The sequence below is a fragment of the Paramisgurnus dabryanus genome, chromosome 15, assembly GCF_030506205.2.
Source record: "Paramisgurnus dabryanus chromosome 15, PD_genome_1.1, whole genome shotgun sequence".
Classification (NCBI taxonomy): Eukaryota; Metazoa; Chordata; class Actinopteri; order Cypriniformes; family Cobitidae; genus Paramisgurnus; species Paramisgurnus dabryanus.
Window position 1 is genome coordinate 30,715,543 of NC_133351.1, and position 20,731 is coordinate 30,736,273.

At 35.8% G+C, this 20,731-nt stretch overlaps 4 protein-coding genes across 8 annotated transcripts; all 4 read right to left on the reverse strand.

Annotated features, from left to right (window-relative positions):
• Nucleotides 1-1,628: 1,628 nt before the first annotated feature.
• On the reverse strand, nt 1,629-7,696 carry rgcc (regulator of cell cycle). 2 transcript variants are annotated; one of them, XM_065293039.1, is made up of 5 exons: nt 7,539-7,696; nt 7,251-7,424; nt 3,827-3,934; nt 3,681-3,743; nt 1,629-2,078 (listed from the first exon to the last, which is right to left on the reverse strand). In XM_065293039.1, exons 1-5 carry the CDS (start codon nt 7,570-7,572, stop codon nt 2,071-2,073), a joined length of 387 nt encoding a protein of 128 aa, XP_065149111.1. In that variant the 5' UTR covers nt 7,573-7,696; the 3' UTR covers nt 1,629-2,070. The 2 variants fall into 2 exon arrangements, with proteins under 2 accessions (XP_065149111.1, XP_065149110.1); XM_065293038.1 differs by lacking the exon at nt 1,629-2,078 and having other exon boundaries at nt 3,670-3,743.
• A 1,198-nt stretch (nt 7,697-8,894) lies between these two features.
• LOC135782634 (ras-related protein Rab-33B) lies at nt 8,895-11,510 on the reverse strand. Of its 2 annotated transcripts, none has more exons than XM_065293041.1 (2): nt 11,242-11,510; nt 8,895-10,622 (listed from the first exon to the last, which is right to left on the reverse strand). In XM_065293041.1, the coding sequence occupies exons 1-2, from the start codon at nt 11,497-11,499 to the stop codon at nt 10,188-10,190; spliced, it is 693 nt and encodes a 230-aa protein (XP_065149113.1). In that variant the 5' UTR covers nt 11,500-11,510; the 3' UTR covers nt 8,895-10,187. The 2 variants fall into 2 exon arrangements, with proteins under 2 accessions (XP_065149113.1, XP_065149112.1); XM_065293040.1 differs by having other exon boundaries at nt 8,895-10,628.
• A 144-nt stretch (nt 11,511-11,654) lies between these two features.
• Nucleotides 11,655-16,010, reverse strand: kbtbd7 (kelch repeat and BTB (POZ) domain containing 7). Its single transcript, XM_065293042.2, has one exon. It carries the CDS (start codon nt 15,503-15,505, stop codon nt 13,637-13,639), a length of 1,869 nt encoding a protein of 622 aa, XP_065149114.1. The 5' UTR covers nt 15,506-16,010; the 3' UTR covers nt 11,655-13,636.
• A 2,044-nt stretch (nt 16,011-18,054) lies between these two features.
• Nucleotides 18,055-20,565, reverse strand: LOC135782853 (uncharacterized). 3 transcript variants are annotated; one of them, XM_065293347.2, is made up of 5 exons: nt 20,011-20,565; nt 19,303-19,384; nt 19,124-19,182; nt 18,840-19,003; nt 18,055-18,498 (listed from the first exon to the last, which is right to left on the reverse strand). In XM_065293347.2, exons 3-5 carry the CDS (start codon nt 19,142-19,144, stop codon nt 18,264-18,266), a joined length of 420 nt encoding a protein of 139 aa, XP_065149419.1. In that variant the 5' UTR covers nt 19,145-19,182; nt 19,303-19,384; nt 20,011-20,565; the 3' UTR covers nt 18,055-18,263. The 3 variants fall into 3 exon arrangements, with proteins under 3 accessions (XP_065149419.1, XP_065149418.1, XP_065149417.1); XM_065293346.2 differs by having other exon boundaries at nt 19,124-19,202; XM_065293345.2 differs by having other exon boundaries at nt 19,124-19,202; nt 19,303-20,565.
• Nucleotides 20,566-20,731: the final 166 nt, after the last annotated feature.

The window sequence follows — 20,731 nt, forward strand, 5'->3', positions numbered from 1 at the left end:
GACAGAGCATCAGTACACATATACACATCATATAATAATAAAGAAAAAGAGAAAAAAACAGAAACACACAGTAAAAAGCACTAAAATTACAAAATTAAATGAACTATCTAGACAAAGTAAAAATACAAGGGAAGGAAGACTGAAAAAAATAATATGCTGTATTTACAAAAAAAAATACAGTGCATCATTTTTGCATCCACTTTTGAGCAATTGCGTAAAATTCCATGTAAAATGTACTTTAAAAGTATGCAAAACTGATATATTTTTTAATAAACAATAATAATACAGCCTATTATTTTTAGTCCACTACTTATTTATATTTACTAAAATAATTCAAGTAGTTTCAACCAAAAAATATTATTTTAATTTCCTTCTTACAAATTTTACATGATAAAATTTAGTTGAACTTACATAATGTGTTCATTTAGAATTACTCACCTTTTTGTGTTATTTATAAGAGATGGCAACAGGCGAAAGCAACATAGCCACTTTGAATCAATGCACTATACATAAATGCAATTTTAATTAAGTAGTACTTAAGTAGACTGTGTTAAGTTTTATTAAATTCCAATTGAGTACATTTCCTATTATTTCCATTCAAATACCAATTATACATCACAGGGACATGAGCAGTTAACTCATAAACATTAAATGCAGTCATGAATTCTGAATTATGATGAACCCTGCAGGACACTGATCTTCCATTCGTGAAAGATCTTTGTTTTGGCTCCACGTGCAGCTGGACCTGTTATCCACCCCTACCAGCTTCCCACACCCCCGGACCCCTGTCTGTCCTCATTCAGACAAGCACACAGCTAGAGCTACCATAAGCTGCCAACTGTCAGTCTTTGGTTACACTGTCCAGCACTGGCCTGTAGTGAAAGTGAGAGAACAGCTACTGTACAGTGTGTCTTCAGCATCTACCATACGCTAAAATAACATTGAAACTTCCGTTTCATGCGGGCCGGTGCTCATCTGGACCTTGCCAATGTTTTCATTTGATCTAATGAACTTCATGAGCCATGAGAGGCTTCCACTCGATGAACATTTGGTTTGATATTCTTTCAGCTCTAGTTTATTGCATTCCTCATTGAGAAATACGTGCTGTTTTACATACAGTTCACAAGTTCGCATTAACATGCAATTGATAGGGTAATGAGAAAAAGCATATTTGGTCTATTAGCCCAAACCCAAAGTACTCCTTCTCTTTAACTGGGATAGATGTACCAGCAGAAAGTGAGGCGAGTTTATATTCCTTATATTATGCATCAATGCATGGAAATAGATTTTTTGATAAGTCCACACAATAAAGACAAAAAATCATAATTGTGAGTTTTTTCAGCTGATATTGTATTAACAGTTATCATTTTGATGAATAGTATTTACATTGTTTTCATTTCATTATCATTGTATACCTGAGGTTTAATTGTAACCCTGTGTGACAACTATCAGTTACTAGGAGTTGCTAACATGTACTTTGTATAGTGACAGTGACGAAAGTTGAAGTATGCTTATCTCAACATAGCCAATAAAACAAAGCAAATGTCACATAGAAGAGAGTTGTATGTGAATCACAATATGGGAAATAAATACTCTGATACATGACAAAAATAACACAATGAAACATATTCAAATCCTTTCCAACTTTAATCTCTTAAAGACATAGTTGTATTAAATATATCCCTTTTCCAGTTTTCCATTATTTAAACATTAGGTTTTTGATCATGATTTTAAACTCCATAATATTTGAAACAAAAGAAAAAGTTTCTTATAACAATATTTACATACAGTACAAAAATATAGATTCAAACAATGGTACAGATAAATTTACAATAACCAACTTTATAAAATTACAATTTTCTTTCTATAAAAAGCCATTTAAATAATCTTACACCTATACATTTGTATGTCTGTTTATGTGTGTATCGGCCACAAAGTGAAAACTCCATCATTTAACATGTTAAACCATGTGTCGTCTATCTTCACAGTAGTCCGGGTTTGTCAGATGCAGTCTGGTTGTCTTCTTCAGGTGGAGCTACAATGTGGTGCACCAGTCATCCCGTCTCTCTCTCACATGCCTGGAGAAAAGAGACCAGCAGGGGACAATTAGTATTTTGGGAATCATGGCTATTCTGAGTGTGTTGGGGGAGGGAAGGGTTGAGGGACCGTCACACAATAAACAAATCTTTCATTAGCATTAACACCTAACATAACATTTAAGAGTTCATTGTACTATGAAAATGTCCTGTAACGATACATATTAAAATAAATTATTATAGGCTACATAAATCAATTATTTATTTGTGATGATTAAAATAGTTTTATATTGTGCCAATATTTTTGATTCCATTACCCCAGTCCCAATGCTTCATTTAAGTTGTGTATTTTTTGTAAATACGTTTTACTTCAAATAGCAATAGTGTATAAAATTGGGATTTATCGCAAAGCTTTTCCTTAACAAAAACTGAAAAGTTTTTCTGTTGTTTTAAATTTTTTAACATGCACACAAAAACATCAAACTGATTTGTGTTTACACAGATCATTGAAAACGATAAAAACATACTCATGCATTACTGGAAAACTGAACACGTAATAAACACGTGAATGACACCGTAATTTTCACTGAAAAGGTAACATCGTATTTTCTTTTTTTTAGGACCCAAACCATCATTGTCATATAAACGAACAGCCAAAATGCATTAAAGGATTACTCCATTGTCTTAAAAGAAAAATCCAGATAATTTACTTACCACCATGTCATCCAAAATGTTGATGTCTTTCTTTGTTCAGTCGAGAAGAAATTTTGTTTTTTGAGGAAAACATTCCAGGATTTTTCTCATTTTAATGGACTTTAATGGACCCCAACACTTAGCAGTTTTAATGCAGTTTAAAATTGCAGTTTCAAAGGACTATAAACGATCTCAAATGAGGCATAAGGGTCTTATCTAGCGAAACGATTGTCATTTTTGACAAGAAAAATTAAAATCGTCTTTCTCCTGTCCTGTGACGAGCCAGAGCGACCTCACGTAATTGCGTAGTGACGTAGAAAGGTCACGTGTTACATATATGAAACGCACATTTACGCATTTACAACAATAAACTGACAACAAAAGACATGAATTATTATAATTCGACATACAACAACGTCGGAACGGTCCTCTCTCTCCACACTTGTAAACACTGGGGCATAGATTTGCATACGTCATCTGTTACCTCTTGACGTGATGACGTTTTGCGTGAGGTCGCGCTGGCGCTTTCAAGACCAGAGAAAGATGAAAAAAGTTGTGGTTTAAAAGAGCATATTTTTTATTGTTCTTGCCAAAAATGACAATTGTTTCCCTAGATAAGACCCTTATGCCTCGTTTGAGATCGTTTAGAGTCCTTTGAAACTGCAATTTTAAACTATATTTAACCTGTTAAGTGTTGGGGTCCATTAAAGTCCATTAAAATGAGAAAAATCCTGGAATGTTTTCTTCAAAAAACATAATTTCTCCTCGACTGAACAAAGAAAGACATCAACATTTTGGATGACATGGTGGTGAGTAAATTATCTGGATTTTTTTTTTTTAAATGGACTAATCCTTTAAAAATTCCTGGTTTTGGTTAACAACGTTGTCGTGTAAACACCCCCAATGATAGTTGTAAAATAACGTCACACTCAAATTCACATTAGCACTTACTTGCTAATGTTTTGTCCAGGTCAGCAATGAAGTCCTCAAGTTCTTTTGTGTCCCCAAGTTTAGCTGTAAGGGCACAATTAAAAGTTCATCAACATCGGCATTAAAGCAAATAAACCTGAACTTGACTAATAGAAATTTTTACTTACGTTTAGGAGATGCGACCAAGGGACTGTTTGATGAGGGGGTGAAAACTGTGGGAGAGTTGAGTTTCTCATCACTACAGCTGAAACTGTTTCTGTTTAATGACTCTGCACCTGTTAGAGAAAAAGAGAGATGGTAAACTTGTGCTTCCCGTGTACAGCTTACATCACAATCTCATTACTAACTCTGTAAGTGACTTTCAACTTGTGGGTTGCGATCAGGGGCTGGTTGGTGGGGGAAAACAACACCATATGCAAATAATAAAATGCAACTAAACGTAATCATGTTGTGTTAAGTTCGCACGTAGGATTTTTGACATTTAACTATTTGACAAGTATGCAAATCTCTTTTTTACTCAAATTTGACATCTAACCAAATTAGGCAGTTTCAATGACATCATAATCAGATCTTTGAATATTTTGTGCTGATCTGTGTGGTGTAAACCTAAAACATCCAAAATACACGTTTAAATGAAAAGAAAAAATAAGTTTGTTCCAACATGTTTTGTGCAATGAACTACTGGATGCCATTAGCCAAAATCATTGAGAGAACAACAGATTAATATTGCATATCATTTTTTAAATTGTAGATTAGATGTATATAATTTTATAATGGTGCATATCAATTTCCCTGTGCAGTTGTATAATTTAAATGCCTGACTCATTTGTACTATAAACAATAGTTGTACTGTGTAAAGTATGCAATGTCCAATTTAAAATTTGGGTCACATAACCAATTAAAAAACATCACTACTTGTCAAACATGTGCACTGACCTATAACCAAAGGCTGTAGGGGTGTTGGGGAAGGTTTGAAATCAATGCATCTCTTTTAATAACAGCCTTTCGTGCCCCATTCACTAACAAAGCAGTGACCCACCCTCAAGAAGGTTCATTTAAAGCCAAAGAGCCGGTCCATTATGTCACACATTTAAACTTGTGTGTGCACTTTTAGCACAGTGCAAACAACTTTACAAACGTCTTTTTTTCTTTTTCTATGGTCATGAATAAAACCAGGTTAGAACCAACTGAGATAAAGAGGTTTCAAACAACATTTGTCTTGAGCAAATTCAAAATTCACTTGCATTCTTGATGTCTGCAAAGTACATAATTAAAATTTCTGATTGTGCCAGGCGATGTTTATTATCGAATCCGAGAATTTGTCACAGTTTCCTGTTTGTTACAGATATAAATGAGAGGGGTAAAAAGATAACTAGTTGATCGAACATTAAAAGCAAGAACACTTCTATGGTAAGGTTACCCATATTAAATCTCCAGTATATCAATGCATGAGGTTTCCTGCAACTATAACTTCTTAAAAGTTTGCAGTACGAGTTGTTAATCTCTTCAGAACCATAAGTTTATATATATTGGAATTCAGCATAAAAAAGTGTTTACCCTGTACTCTCCTTAAATAAACGCCAGAGAAAAGTGGTTGCTCTTTGTTTTTGGATGAACCTTTATGCTGTGCTGAGATTCTGGATAAGTTTGACAGAGTCTGATGTAGTTACATCATTTCATTTGAAAATCCTCCAAAAGACAGCTGAATGTTTCCACATGGAAAAACGCACCTCCTCTGTCCCCTAACAGAACTCTGAATGTTATAATTTGACCCACTTTGTTCAGCATATACAATATTTGTTTTACTAAATACAGTATGGGCTTCTATAAAAATGAAAGTTTTAAAGATGATATGTGAATTCTGTAAGTAAGTAAATGCTTAAAGTGTTCACCATCTTAAAATTGATACATACAGTGTCTGTCTGATGAAGTTTGCATCATTTCTGGTTATTTTTCTGTTTATTACGGTAAAGCCACTTTGAAACAATTCGAGTTTTATGTAGAGCTACATTAATAAAGGCAAATTAACTCTTTAGGCATCAGAACTGACAAGTCCTTCTTGTATAATGTCATCACATCTTGACACACTGCTGTACCAGTCTCACGCATTAGCTTATACTTTATCATCACAGACTCCAACTGGCACGGTGAATTTCAACTTGTGGGTTGCAATCAAAAATAAGTGTCTGGTTGGTTTTGGTAAAGTGGAGAAAAACAACGCCACATGCAATGCACCTAAACTTAATCATGTAGTGTTAATCTCGTTTTACGCAAGTTTGTCATCTAGCCAAATTAGGCAGAATGAATGACATAACCTGATCTTTGAATATTATGAACAGATCTTTGTGGTGTGAAACCTAAAACATACTAAATACACATTCACATGAAATGAAAAATAAGTTGAGAAAAAAAAATGACTTTTTTACTTAGTATTTTTGTCTTGTTTTCAAAATATATAAAAATTCTTAAATTAACATGCATTTTCTTGATGAGCAAGAAAATAAGTCTAGTTAGACAAAAAATAAAATAAAAAATGTAGGTAAATTAATGCTTAAAACAAGCAAAAATAAATAAATAAATAAAAATCTGCCAATGGGGTAAGAATATTTTTCTTGAATATTTCTTGAATTAAGTGTTTAAGAAAATTTTTTTTACTTATTAACATTTTTTCTTACTTTTATTAGATTTTATTACTCGTTTTAAAGAGAAGATTTCACAAGACTTTAAGATGTCAAATAAATATTTGGTGTCTACAGAGTACGTATATGGTAAGTTCTAGCTCAAAACACCATTTAGATAATTTATAATAACATGTTAAAATTGCCACTTTGTATGGGTGAGCAAAAATTTGCATTTTTGGGTGTGTCCTTTAAAATGCAAATGAGCTGATCTCTGCACTAAATGGCAGTGCTGTGGTTGAATAGTGCAGATTAAGAGGCGGTATTATCCCCTTCTGACATCACAAGGGGAGCCAAATTTCAATGAACCATTTTTTTTCACATGCTTGCGTACGCAACCCAGGCAACGATGTTGGTTAGTAGACACGCCCCTTACTGCTGATTGGATACAAGTGTGTTCTGGTACTCGGCCAGACTCCCTTTTCCAAAAGCGTTTCTCAAAAATCATGCACCCCGCCTTTAAGCACAAATTCACTTGAAAACTGCAAACTTGAAAATGCATCTTGATTTAAGACTTTTTAAATATTTGTTATAAAGTAAAGTAATAAAGTTAAAGTAATAAACTTGTCGAAAACATTCAGAAATGAATATCTGTTGCTTTCTTAAATTTCTAAACAAGTAGATAAAACCCCATGACATATGTGTATTATTCTATCAATGCCTACCTTTTTGATAAGTTTCACAGTCTTTTAAAAGACGACTGTGTAGCATTTAAATAAGCACACAGCTGTCCACTTCCGTTTGTGTGTGTGGTCCTAGATTAGATCAGATTAGACCTGGCTAGTATGCACTTCTTAAGATGAGCTTTAAAACGTGACGCAGAGATAATGAGCTCAGGGTAAAAGCGTATGTTTTACTATCATTGGTATAATAAAACACGATAAGGCGGATAAAGTTGACAATGTTTACTCACTCTCAGAGTCGCTGATGCCGCTGTCGCTGACGCTCGCGCTGCTCCGTCTCTTCATGGTTTTTAAGTGCTCATCATATCGGAAATGTCTCTTTTCCACCGGGGACGTGAAATCCTCAATGACAGCATCGAATTCACACAACACGGCACTGAGGTCGTCATCACCCTTAAAAAATGCTAGAAATCGCAAGATTTGTTTTTTATTGTAAACTGCGCCATATGCTTTCAGTGACAGAATAGCAACAAAATAAATCAGAATCAGTCCTTAAATATGTCAACTTTAAAACTTACTTTTGCTCTGTGACTTTATCTTTGGAGACTTCATTTTTATGGTAGGTCCAGTTTAGAAATATCCGATAAAAGCAAAACTCCTTGGATTTTCCCTTTTGAATAAACACACTGTCGTGACCTGTCGAGTCCTTTGCTTGTAATGAAGCGCTCTGCGGTGGACTGTTTTAAATATTGCCCGGCTCCGAGTGGGGGCGGTGATTTGTAAAAAGGGCGGGGTCGTGGGAGTGTTTTAAATATTTCATGGCTGTGGGGGGGGGGGTGATGTAGGTGGGATTCGCATCGCCAATGAGTCGCTCAAGTCTATTTTAGCCCTCCGTGTGAGTTACAACGATTGGCGTCATTCCCTCTTAAATAATGTGTTTGTAAACAGCTACTGTAACACACGTAGGACATCAGTGCAATATCTCTGTATTTTTAAACATGCCTCTCAAGGACACGGACACACCTACCATTCGAGATGACTAACTTTATTTATATATTTATTAGGCTACCACCAGTCTAGCAACTCGTGCTTCATGAAAATAAAACCAACTGTTAAGAGCACTTAGTGTGTTAGTTAAAAAAATGGCAACTAAAGTTATGGTCTTAGATTATTTTACACCAATGTACAGATTTTTAAAATGTTTGTTTTTGTTAAAATTTTTGTTAAATTAAAAAATATCCTCTCTTTTTCTTTTCTTATCTGTTAAGTAATATTTTTTCCCTTTAGATTGGTTCTTTAATGGGTATTAAACCCTTATGAAAATTAACCATGTTTTTTGTTAAAAAGCGTTTAGCCAAACATGGTTTTTCTGTGATATCGTGAAGCGCCTTAATTGTTAAGAGTGTGTGTACAGACACCTGCTGGTGAATGAGTGTAATTACACTTCGTTTTAAATAAATAATCAGGCAAATCTTTGACATTAAATTATGTATATTAGATTCGTTTTTACACTGATAGATTATGCACCGGTATCATGTTTAATAAAACAAAATAATGACAGACTTTAACACTTTTAAATGATTAAAGGACTGATCCAGAATCCTGCTGGTGGTTATTTTTAGTGGGGGTGTTGAATTGATCACTCTAAAAAGTATTCTTTACACCTTTGGTGTTGTGGTTAACAGGTAGACACATGGTTAAACAATGCATGTGTTTGCAGCTGCACTTGCCTGCTGACTTTAGGGATTTAGTGCACACGCAAGGTGTTAAATACGACACTTTTTGTCTGAGAGACTGAGATCTGGTTTGTTCACAACTTAAAATAAATATGTGACTGTGAGAGTTTTTTAACCAAACAATGTTTAAGCACTATATTTAACAAAAAAACTTTTGGCTAAAAATAATTTTTGTTGTGACTGATTACAACTGTGAAGTCATTTCAAAATAATTTATTGCAATTGCATTTTTTCATGATTTTAACAAAGTAAAAATGTAAACAAATAAATTTCCAAACATATATAAATAAAAGCCAACTTTTCTCTTAAACACAATGTTGTGAAACATCAAACAAACAACATATTTGATGCCAAATCATTGAAACGTTTTTAGACATACTATTTTCAATTTAAAGTGCAATGCATTTTCAAAATGTTATTGCTTAGAAAAGCTTCACACACAAACAAAACGATTACAATAATCCTATCAAAAGAAGATTTCGAGACATCACAGCCTTTTAAATACCATTAAAAACAATATAACAGTGGTTTTCTAATAGTGTCTTCATGTTTTGTTTACGTTTTTGTATAGTTGTTTCTGCAGCCCAACTGGTGAGGCATTGTGCTTACAACGCAAAGATACCAAGGACACAAATACTGATAAAAGAAACGTGTAGATTGAATGTGCTTTGGATAAAAATTCTGCTAAATTTATAAATGTAAATGTTTCATTAACCAACTGGCATAGAATCAGCTGCTTGATTAGATAGAAGTGTATTCACGTATTTTCCCTTAATTGAACTCAATTCGTTTTTTAATAATATAAATATTCAAACACCACCTTGGAAACCTATGTGAGGTAGTGACATCTAGTGTTTCATAGCCATCATTACGGCTAAAGTTGTTTTATAGTTGCATTATGCAACTCACTGTAAATGTTGATTTTTTTAAAGAGTGGAAGAAGTGCTGTTTTTAAATTAGTGACTGAGTAGAGATTCAAATATGTGATGGCAAATGATCCATGTCAGAAACTATTTAACCATAGCAGAGTATTCAAGGTGCACAACAATGTCCTTAGCGTAACTTCTGAACAATCCAACAGACTGCTTTCAGAAATTTCATCGTATCAAAATACTATACTGAGAATTGTTGAAGTAGATAACCTTGAAACAACATGCAAAGTTAATAATGACTAAAAATTGTGTGTTTCTGGACAAAGTTAATAATGTCCCAAAATATAACATGCAGCAATTACATGATATAGGAGGGCTTATCTGACACAACAATTAACACTTGCTTATTTATAATAATAATAAAAAAAACATTCACTTGATCTATATAGCTCACGTATCCAAAGACACCAGACTGTATGTAAATACCAAATGGACACCCTATAGTCAAGAACTGAGTACACTAAACTGAATGACACACGAAAGCTCTGACTTCATACAGTAAACTCAACTTTGTCTCACATTTATTCTCTTGTCCACAAAATGGATGTGCTTAAGTGTCTTAGCATAAACAGGAGGTTTTCTTCTGTTCACCAGTTAGCAGTGTGAAGCTGGTTTCACTAAGCTGTTTCAGCCTCAGTGGCTTATGATTCTTCAGCTTGTAGGCCAATGTGAGGAAGATGGCATCTACATGCTCTTTTTCTGCGGGGTCCTTTGCAGACGTCTCAAAAAGAGGAAAATTGTAGCTATCAGCGAGTCGCTGTGCTGAGAAAGTGGATACCACTCTTCTTTCCCTCAAGTCACATTTGTTTCCCACTAGGATTCGGGGCACCATGGGAGGGACCGAGTGACGGCCACACTCCTCAATCCACTCTGGCAGGCTTTCAAAAGAAGCCAGGCTGGTCACATCAAAAACAAAGATGATGGCATGGACATTGCGGTAGTAATGATCCACCATACTCGTCCTGAAGCGTTCCTGCCCGGCTGTGTCCCAAATCTGCAACTGAGAATGAGATTTGAATCACTGCAGAGTTTTAAAATAACATACCCAGCAAGCATATGACTGACCTTCAACGTTGAAATATGGTTGAAATTATGTCAGTTCTTGTTTTAACGTTGAAACAGTGTGATATAACAGTTCATGCTAAACGAACGGTTGTAAAAGGTCAATAAAATTGCTTAATAATCAATTGATGATTCATTTTGCTAAATCAAAAGGTGATTCAACCTTGTCCTTGACATTGATTCAAAGGTGAATCAATGTTGAAATGCCGGCTGGGTAGAGAAGAGCTGTCATAAGGTGAAATTATAGAATATACAGTATACAGGTTTCTTGCAATAAGAGTAACAATGTTCAATAGATTTTATTGTAGCCAGCACTTTTATTATTTGTGCCTATAGAGAAATATGTGACAACTAGCCCCAGTTATTTTTTGTCATATATTTGTCAAGGGCTGGTCACGTTACATGAGGGACGTGGGGCCGTTTTTTAAACAATTGTTAAAGATGCTTACACATTATTACAGTAAAAACAACCTGACAACTGTCCACTCAGACACATTGTAAAAAACCGTGTAAGTATTTAGTAATTTATGTGCTGCACGAGTGTTCCTCACCTTTATGTTTTCTCCATTAAGCTGAAGGGTCCTCTCTCTAAAATCCACACCGACTGTTGCCTCTGGGTTTTTGAGAAATTTGCCACCACAGAACCTGTAAGTTAAGCACGTCTTTCCAACATTTGAATCCCCAATGACGATTATTTTAAACACCCTTGCCTGAGCACTGTCATATTCTTGACCAGAATCGATTGCGAGACTGTCTCGTGTGTAAATCGTCGCGAAATCATCATTGCACTTTGTGTTTACTATTGCCATTGTAGTGCTGCTAATAGTAAATCTCGCGAGAGGATAAGAACGCGATCTTAAGGTGAACACTTAAAAGCCGAGTAAACACATTTTAAGCATTGTTTTTATTAAATATAAATATATAAAATACATATTATTACATTTCATGACGCAAAAACAGACTTTAATTGACCAGGAGCTATAAATAAAAAGATAGGCTATAATTCAATAATTCGACATATACAAATGCTATATGGAACAAACAAGGATAAACATATTGAGTAACCGCAAAATGTATACACCATTAATTTTCTAATAGCATAGAGGTGTTATTATAAAATACTTGAGATGATACAAATAAATTTTTTTGAAGAAAATTCACCAGCAAATGGTTAAAGTTTTTAACGTTCGAAACAGCTTTCTGCAAAAGTGCAGTGCATATTAAAAATAAGTCCTAACATAAATATGACACATACATTACATCTCAGGTATAGCCTATAGTATAGGCCCTATATCTATACCTACAGTATAGGGTGAGAAGTTATAAAAACAAAGTATTTTAGTTATCTTTTCAATATTCTCCCATGTAATAATGATTTTCATGTAAAGTTTTTATTAGAAAATATTGTATTCTATATTTTAACACTGCAACTTTGTAAAAAGCGCCATATAAATCTGAATTAAACTATACTATCTAACATAATATATGCATACATCTATATTAACAAAACCAGTAAATTAAAGTTTTACACCAAACACTACAGAAATGTATTAATTAAAATGCCATTTTATATAATCTAAACATATTGGTGACTAGTTTTGTGTGATTCACCCATATTATTTAGAGTCTATCTGAAATATAGCAAACTTCATTCTGTATTTACTCCTAATAAAAACCTACAAACCCCAAAATCCAACAGGGCTCCAGCACTAAGTTTTTCATCTGTCAGTCAAAAGAATGTGGGTGACCAAAGCACCAGCACTGAATCAGACACTTTCTCATTTTACAGACACATGTGAGAAGTGTGATAGGACAATATATTGTAGAGGCTAATATATTGGCTTTTTTATAATTGGTATCGGCCGATAAATCTTTTCAATCGGTCAGTAAATTTCTCTATTACTTAAATTTGATGTTTGTAATAAAAAAGACACTCAGAGTCACTCATTGTAAAGCCAAAGTCTGACAGACAGCCAATCATATGTCACACACAACACCACACTAGTTCTACACACTTATTCAACAGCACCGTGAGATGTCAGATCCACATTAATTATGTCTTGTAAATATGTTTTAAGTAAAAGGGTAGATTTATAAATGTTATGTATAACATTTAGTTTGACCAATTGTCTGTTTGTCTCTTATTTACTGTGATAACATTTGTGTTACATCGGCCTCGTATCGTATCGCCCATACAGCTTTCTTAATGTTATTGGGATCAGCCATAAACACTCATATCGGTCAACCTAGAGAAGTGTCTATAATGAATATTACTTAATATTACCAAAGTTAAATATAACACGGGTAAAATGTTAGTTTGAATGCACTTTAAGTTGCTTTGGATAATGCATAAATGTTAATCGAAACGCTATATGTGCTGACCATGTACCGATCTCTCTTCATTTACACTTTAATATGATTCAAAGTCTTGTAAATTACTGTTTTATATGCATACAAATGCAACTTTTAAATATTTTTCTATGCGTGTTAAAAGAGGGTAAGCAGATATCCCTGGTGTCCCCATACCTTTTTCATTTTAACCAACCTTTTGTTATTGTATCATCATTTTAAATTTCTTGTCACACAATTGTTTCTCTATCTACATTCATTATAAAAATATAGCTTTTTTTAAAATGTCACACACATTGGAACAGAATAAGCTCGCTCACAATTTTATTTCACATGTTGTGTTTTACCCTTTTTGCCACATTTAATTATTTATTTCTTTGAATTCAAAATGTTAACAATTCTTCGTACAAAGTTATTACTTCCTGATCAAACATAAACCTGTGTTTAATAATACTAGTTTTCAAGTATAGTTTGACCTGGTCGTAGCCAGGCTAACAATAAAAAAACACCTATTTCAATATAATTTGCACCATTTTTGAAATTTGGCTGTATTGCACACACAGTTCCACATGTGACACTTATCGAGAACTGCTCTGGCTACCAGTTTTCATCCGAAAAGGAACTTGAACTGCCAGAGTCAGAATCCGCATCAGTCAATCCATCAAAGTCCCAGTCGGCACTAGAACCGCTGTCATCCTCCTCCTCTGAGATGAAGTTCTGACCAGAACCCAAACATGCCATATAGACCCGGGTGGAGAGGCTTGCCGATCCAAAGGCAGATCCAGTCATGGTGGCCACACTTTTCCAAGTGTCCCGAGTAGGGTCGTATTCATGTACAACAAGTCTATTTTTGCTGTGATTAACTATTGCAATAGTTAAAAGAAGCAGATTGTCGTCATGTTGCACAACTTGATAGCTGAGGGCACTGCTATCGATTGGAATGTCTCCAATCCGCCTCCATTCTCCATGAGCCGGATTGTACGCTTTCACAACAGGGACGTCGCACAAACAGACAATCTGCTCCTGAAAAACGCATGCTTTATGGAGTTTGTTGCGCTTCAGAGAGGCCCTCTGGAGCCAGTGATTCTTCTTAGGCTCATAGCAGAGCATCCGTCTTTTATTCACAACATAAAGTCGCTCATTTACGGTCACAACCTGCATCTTTCCCAAAGAATGGGGCAACGGAGCCACAAAAATCCACTGGTTCCTCTGAATGCTATAGCATTCTACTTCCTTGAGCCTGGCATCCGACACAGCATCTCGGCCACCCATAACATACAAGTGCCCATTTAGGTAGCCCATGTACGAGTGCGTTCTACTCAACAGTCTTTCAGCCAGCTCCTGCCAACAATTCGACAAGGGATTGTACACCCAAAATTGCTTCGACAAGTGTGAGGCAAGATACAGATTGTTTTCTGGTGTGGCGCAGGCCAAAAATGTCTCCATAGGGGAGCGTTTGAAGTTCTGATTGATGAGATTAAGGATCGGGGATGCCATAGAAAGAATCTCCTCCGTGTATGGGTTATAGCACATGAACGGCTCATTCGGCCTTCCGAAAAATAAAACCATTTCTTTTGCGCTCCTGCCGACTCTTTGTTTGGTCACATTTACACCCTTTGAAATTGCACTGCTCTGCTCACAAACAACCTCTTCCAAGACTTTCGAAAGATATTTCTTAATAAAAGGCTTTGATTTAAGGCTGTCAAGATAGACGCCGTCCTTCTCGGTAAACAAAGACCAGCGAACGCATCGAAGAACCTGCAATGCATCTTCTGCATCAGCATGCCGATTGTTTTTAATCCACTGTATTGCGAACGAACACACTTTCCGTTCACAGTCCACATCAAGAGAATCCAGACCGAGGATCTCTTTCATCTGCTTCACGTCAAGCTCACAAAGATCCCTCACATTGGCACTGAGCTGGATGAAGTTCTTTGCGATGAATGCTTGAGCCTTGCTCTTCAGTTCCAGATTGTCAAAGGTGTCAGCAAACTTCAATATCCCCGCACAGTTAGAAAGGTCCATCCTTCTTGTCATGAAATTAGCACAAGCTTGCCGTATATATTCCAGCTGCAGCATGTTGGCAGCAGCATAGAGCCTTTGTACATTTCTTTCTGTGATTGTCACTTTGCCGGTGTAGCAGTAATCGATGATGACAGCCATTGAATCGGCGTCAACATCATGAATGGTTATCTTCTTCTGTGTGCTCTCATACAACCCTCCTGTGAACATGCTCTTAAAATAAGGACTCGCTGCAGCAAGTACATTGCGGTTGCACTGGAAAAGTTTCACAGCTGTAACAGGAGAACAGCTTTGGTCCTCTGACTCGAGGTTCGGTTCTACTTCGATACTTACGTCGACTAATAACTGCGATTCGTAGAATAATTTCAGCTCTTTCATTAAGCTTACAGCGTGATTCGTGTCCTCGAGCTCCTCTGGACCCACAAAACTATTTACTGCAGCCATATTTATGCAAATAACAACGATTTCTCCGTAAACAAACCCGTTAGTTCGGTGCAGCAGCCGGCATACAATCTCCTCAGCTCTGCCTGCCGCGATTGCTCAAACTCTGTTCCGTATCCGTAAGCTTTTAAACACCGCTTTGTTGTTGTTGTTGTTGCTTGAGAGGGCTGTCATGTTTCATCAATGAAATTAGGTCCGTTTGAACGTATTAAATATTCCGGGAACAACCGGGAAATCGTTCGGCTGCTGTGATGTCCGTCACGTTTGATTTGTGATTAAGTTCAACGTTTAATCCTTCTGTGAATGACATCGATCGACGTCTCTGAAGTGTTTCACTCAAACGTGCTGCCGCTGTATGAAATACACGGCGCTGATTGGTCACAGCGTTGCGTCCTAAATCCTCTTGAGCTGCCTACCTAGTCAGCACTAAATCGAACCTGTGAAGTCAACTGTTGGATAAAAACAAGACCTATTAAGGCACAGATACAGTACGTGCAAGATATTTAGGCATCCCTTTTCCGCAGACAACCCGGAAACGCTGCACGTGAGTAACAGTAGTGCCTCCTTTTACTGTGTAGGCGGCTCGCAATGTGACACAACCAGCGGTCTGTTTTAAGGTTGGTTGACCCAAATAACAACATCGCGGCGTATAGACCAATTTCGTGTTTGCAAACAGAGATGACGTTTTTTGTGGGCGGAGCCAAACTGGTTGCAGAAAGTGACTGCTCCGCAGTAGGGTTGTGAAGGGTTTTAGCATTAAACCGTGATTTTTATGGATCCGGTGTTCTGTCGAAGTCTGATTCCTTTATGTTTCCCTTTAGTGCAATGTTTCTTATAGCGTTTTAATCACATTACGTTTATTTTTTTAGATAGATAAAAAGTTTAAATGGCTTGGCTACTGATATGCATGTATGTAATGTATATGTATTGTTCTTTTTTGCTAAATCAAATATTTTTACAGTCTGAATCGCTAAAGTACATGTAAAAGCAATACTATCATGTATTATATATAATAGCGTTTATTAAATATTTCATATTTTACAGTTTTTATTATTTCTTCCTTAATAAATTATAATTGTAACATGATAAAAACGCTATAAGAAACACATGGAGGGAACAGACTTCGACAGAACACCGGACATCTTCTCTACTTATTTTCTATTCTAATTATTAAAAGATTTCCAGATGATTTCCTCGCTCCATTCTGTCCGTTTAAGGGCTTATTGTAATCATAAACACCTACGTTTATCTTCAAATGATGTATTTGACGATGGTATTCTATAAAAATGAAAGCCATCTTTTTGGCATTCTTATTCTGACACTTAACAGCACAACCGGACATTTTCCAGTGAGTTATCTTGCTCTTTTCACTCGTGTCTAATTCATTTCCACTGTTTTTCTGCAACCGCATTGCGCGCGCAGCTTGCAGTGACGTAACTGTGACGTCTACTCTAAATTGGTCTATATTTACTAATATATAGATTTATTGAAAACATAGATGCCGTGGCAATATTACATTTTAAGATCCCTTGTTGTTTCCTATGCTCAGGTTTTTTTAAAATGTTGGGATATGTATACTTAGACCAGTGGTCTCCAACATTTTGTGAGCAAGAACAATCTGGGGGGCTACTTATTTTATAGTCTAATTTAAAAAAATTTGTTTCACTTGATTTTTTTATTTTATTTTATTTGTTTATATGTTTTATCATTGCTTAAAATGTTAACATACATAAAAAGCCAAGCTAATATCTAATACAAATATCTAATAAAATAATTATTTAAATTGAGTCTGTTAATAGAATGTGCTTTTGTCTGATAACTCACACAGACCCTGTCCGGGCAACCTAGTGCACGCGGGCACCATGTTGGTGACCACTGATTTGACATTCAAAGAGATTTAAAGGGGATAAGGGTCAATAAAGCTGTACTCCCTTTTAGTGATAGACCGATATATTTTATGTGTATCGGCATTGGCCGATACATGGCTGCCGTGTTCGCCGATTTTTTCCGGAGTTATTTACTAAAAACAACCAACCTTTCCATGACAACATCAAAAGCTCGGCCTAACAGCTTATCATAGCTGAACAAAGCGGGGTACTTTTCTTATCTCTATGGGGCGGTTTTCCCGGAGAGGGATTAGACTAGTCCTAGACTAAAATAAATGTAAGAACTGTCCAAACTAATAACATCTCTTTTTAACAACATGCCATTTTTTTTCATAATTTTTATGATGTAAATTAAGTGAGCAAAAGCACTATCGGTTCCAAATATCGGCTCAAGGAAATCGGCAGCATGTATCTGTCATCAGCTAAGGCTGATGAAACAAAAATCGGTATCGGCATTGTCACTGAAAAATCCATATCGGTGGATACCTACTCTCTTTTGCTTGAATTCATTGAGTTATTGTTACACTGACTGGGAATGACACACATATGATTTTTATTTAAAATATAAAATAATAATAATTCTTGAATGCAGTAGGCTTATACAGGTAGTGTATTTCAAGTCCAAAAAATATATAGTGAATATTTTTACAGAGTGGAGTCCAAAAGACTGCATTAGTTTTATTTTTAAAACAAGGAAATAAGCTGATTTACAGTTTTGATTTTTTGTAACATTCTGGAGTAAAACATTTATAAGTCCCAATTAAAAGTGAAGCAAATTTTATTATACTGACCAATGGGACCTGGTCATCATGAATTTCCTCAAACTTTTAGTAAAAGAAACAACATTATTGAATTATTTTCTTTGTGAAATAGTTTTAGTTATAACTACGATTGAGCACATTAATCCTGCTCAAGGCGTCTTTATTGTCAATGGTTTTATGAACAGTAATAATGAAGGGAAAGGCAGAGGGCAGTTCCACTCTGCGGCTGAGTTTCTGGTGACCCCAATGCAGACAGCGTAGCCTCTCAGCCAGGTCACGGCGACCCGCTCGATCTAGACCATCCTGCAACAGCTTGGTTTTGTTCGGTTTGTCCCAGGAGCGCTCATACCTATCAATTAAAAAATGAAGATAAAAATGAAATAAATTGGGAGTACTGCCTTTCAAAGGTCTTAATTAGTATCATAGATTTACCAAAGTGACAGATGACATGGCCAATTTTAACGTTTTTGCCATAAGGCGGCACTAAGTGTTCCAGTTCAAAAATTAGAAAGAGACCTGTCAAGGGATAATGTACAATTTCTGTTTGCAATTATTTTAAGGTGTATATGGAACATTACTTTTTGTTAACGCATTTACTGGTACATTGGCAACAATGTTTAACCCAACAAATTAATAACATTAATAAATTAAAAGTTATATTTAACACTGTATTAGATTCATTTTACATACCATGATTCCAGCATCCTCTGGGCTTGAATTTTCTTATCTTTGGATGTGGCATGAAACTGTCTGACTTCATTTCTGGTGAAACCGAGTTCATATGCCAGAACAGTCCATTCAAATCCTAACTGTTTAGCGATCTCCTGCACCGATTTCATATTGATCACAGCATCCTAGAGGGGGAAATTTGCATGGACATACAATACAGAAGAGACATGGAGACATTTAGTTAAAGCAATTGCTACTTTTAGGCATTTTAGATAATATGTGAGAATAATTTTGAATAAACTAACCTCTTGTGCTTTGTTTGGCATGTTGTCCACTGTTAGAAGGAAGAATTTGTTGATTTGTTCTGTAAGCAAGAAACAAGAGCTACAATACAATGTTATGAAGTCAAAACAGCACCATTAAAACATAAGTGTACAGTCAATATTTATATATTAAAGCATACTATACATACTTAAACACTTACAAATTCGTGCAGCGTTGTAGTGTATATGGGTCAATATGATTGGAGTGGTCCATAGTTGTCATAGAGACCGTCCAACACAAATCTACTTGGTTAAAAATTAAAACTTTACACATAGTTGACTCCCATGGTTTTACAATAAGAATAGTTATTTAAGTGAAGTGCATTTAAATGAAAATAAGTTTATGTTGCATTAAAGACATAAACAACACTGTTTATTGTTATTTCTTATATTGAATGAATAATTTTTAGTGTTTCTGTTTTCCAAAACTGAGAAAAATTAGACAAACAGCACAGAGAAATTCACACTGTTTAAAAAAGTTTCCTTATTAAAATTTTAGAGACTCACTATCTTTTCTTTTAGTCTTTTTAAGTAGTGTTTATATGATGTTTATTCAAACCTGGGTCCTGTACCATGAAGATGGTTAAACAAACTCAAGATTACAGAATTAGTTGACAAAACCAAACCTATTAGATCAGGCTTTCAGGCTTTGATCCCTAATCAAAATTAATCATACAGTTACCAGTTTTTGGTTTTGCATATTTGTAATAACCACATATTTACCATGGTACCATTTAACAATAACCTTTTTACAGTAAACATATGGAAACACAAATGGTAATCAATCCATTAAAAATCATGCTTACTACACGTTTACTATAATAATATTATCATCGCAAGGCAACCTGTGAAGTAGTCACATCACTCACGTGTCACTGCTCAAAGCTGATTTTTTGTGTGTAATCTCTAATCCAGAACATAATCTACCGGGGCAACCTAAAGGCCGCGGTATACTTTTTTTCCGCGTCCGCGTCCGGCTCGCGCGCGCACGCGTCCGCGTAGCTTTTCGAGTATACTTCCCGCGGCTACACGCGGATGGCCGCGTTCGACACTATACGCAATACAAATGATTTCTAATTCAAATTATTAGTCTAACAGGCTGTCAGGGCAGCACTGATTTGGGGACATTTACAGTACATTAAAACATTGGTTAGGAGAAGAAAAGTAACTGATCCACCATTGCAAACACAGTTTAGAACAAACAACAAGACAACAAAGAACAGGAATCAAACAAACATGCTCCAGAGCTTTCTGTTCTTGGAAGAAGTAAAAGTTAAAGAAGAAAAACCATAGTGTGTGTGCAAATGCTGTCTGTTTCCTTTGTATAAATGTTTATAGTGGAGTGCACTGTCTAAATATTTTCACGCGCATGCGCTGTTGTACGCGGACTGTACGCGGACTGTCCGCGCGGTCTCAAATTTTGGGCTGCACGCGGACGGTCCGCGCATACGCGGACGTCCCTAGTATACTTTCGGCTTTAGCTTTTTGGCTCAAACTAACCCTAAACTTACCCGGCTAGCCATCTAAACATGCTTTATGGTACGACACTCGGAGCAGGTTAGCCATGTAGCGTGAGGAACTAGTGACAAA

Coding starts and splice junctions, on each gene's coding strand:
- rgcc (XM_065293038.1), bottom strand. CDS start 7,572: ATGAAGTCTCCAAAGATAAAGTCACAGAGCAAAA. Junction 7,425..7,538: donor GATAAAGTCACAGAGCAAAA/GTAAGTTTTAAA, acceptor TGCGATTTCTAG/CATTTTTTAAGGGTGATGAC. Junction 3,744..3,826: donor CTTGGTCGCATCTCCTAAAC/GTAAGTAAAAAT, acceptor GTGCCCTTACAG/CTAAACTTGGGGACACAAAA.
- LOC135782634 (XM_065293040.1), bottom strand. CDS start 11,499: ATGGCAATAGTAAACACAAAGTGCAATGATGATTTCGCGACGATTTAC. Junction 10,629..11,241: donor TTAATGGAGAAAACATAAAG/GTGAGGAACACT, acceptor TCTCATTCTCAG/TTGCAGATTTGGGACACAGC.
- kbtbd7 (XM_065293042.2), bottom strand. CDS start 15,505: ATGGCTGCAGTAAATAGTTTTGTGGGTCCAGAGGAGCTCGAGGACACG.
- LOC135782853 (XM_065293345.2), bottom strand. CDS start 19,415: ATGTGTAAAGTTTTAATTTTTAACCAAGTAGATTTGTGTTGGACGGTC. Junction 19,203..19,302: donor CTACAACGCTGCACGAATTT/GTAAGTGTTTAA, acceptor ATTGTATTGTAG/CTCTTGTTTCTTGCTTACAG. Junction 18,499..18,839: donor CAGAGGATGCTGGAATCATG/GTATGTAAAATG, acceptor TTTAATTGATAG/GTATGAGCGCTCCTGGGACA.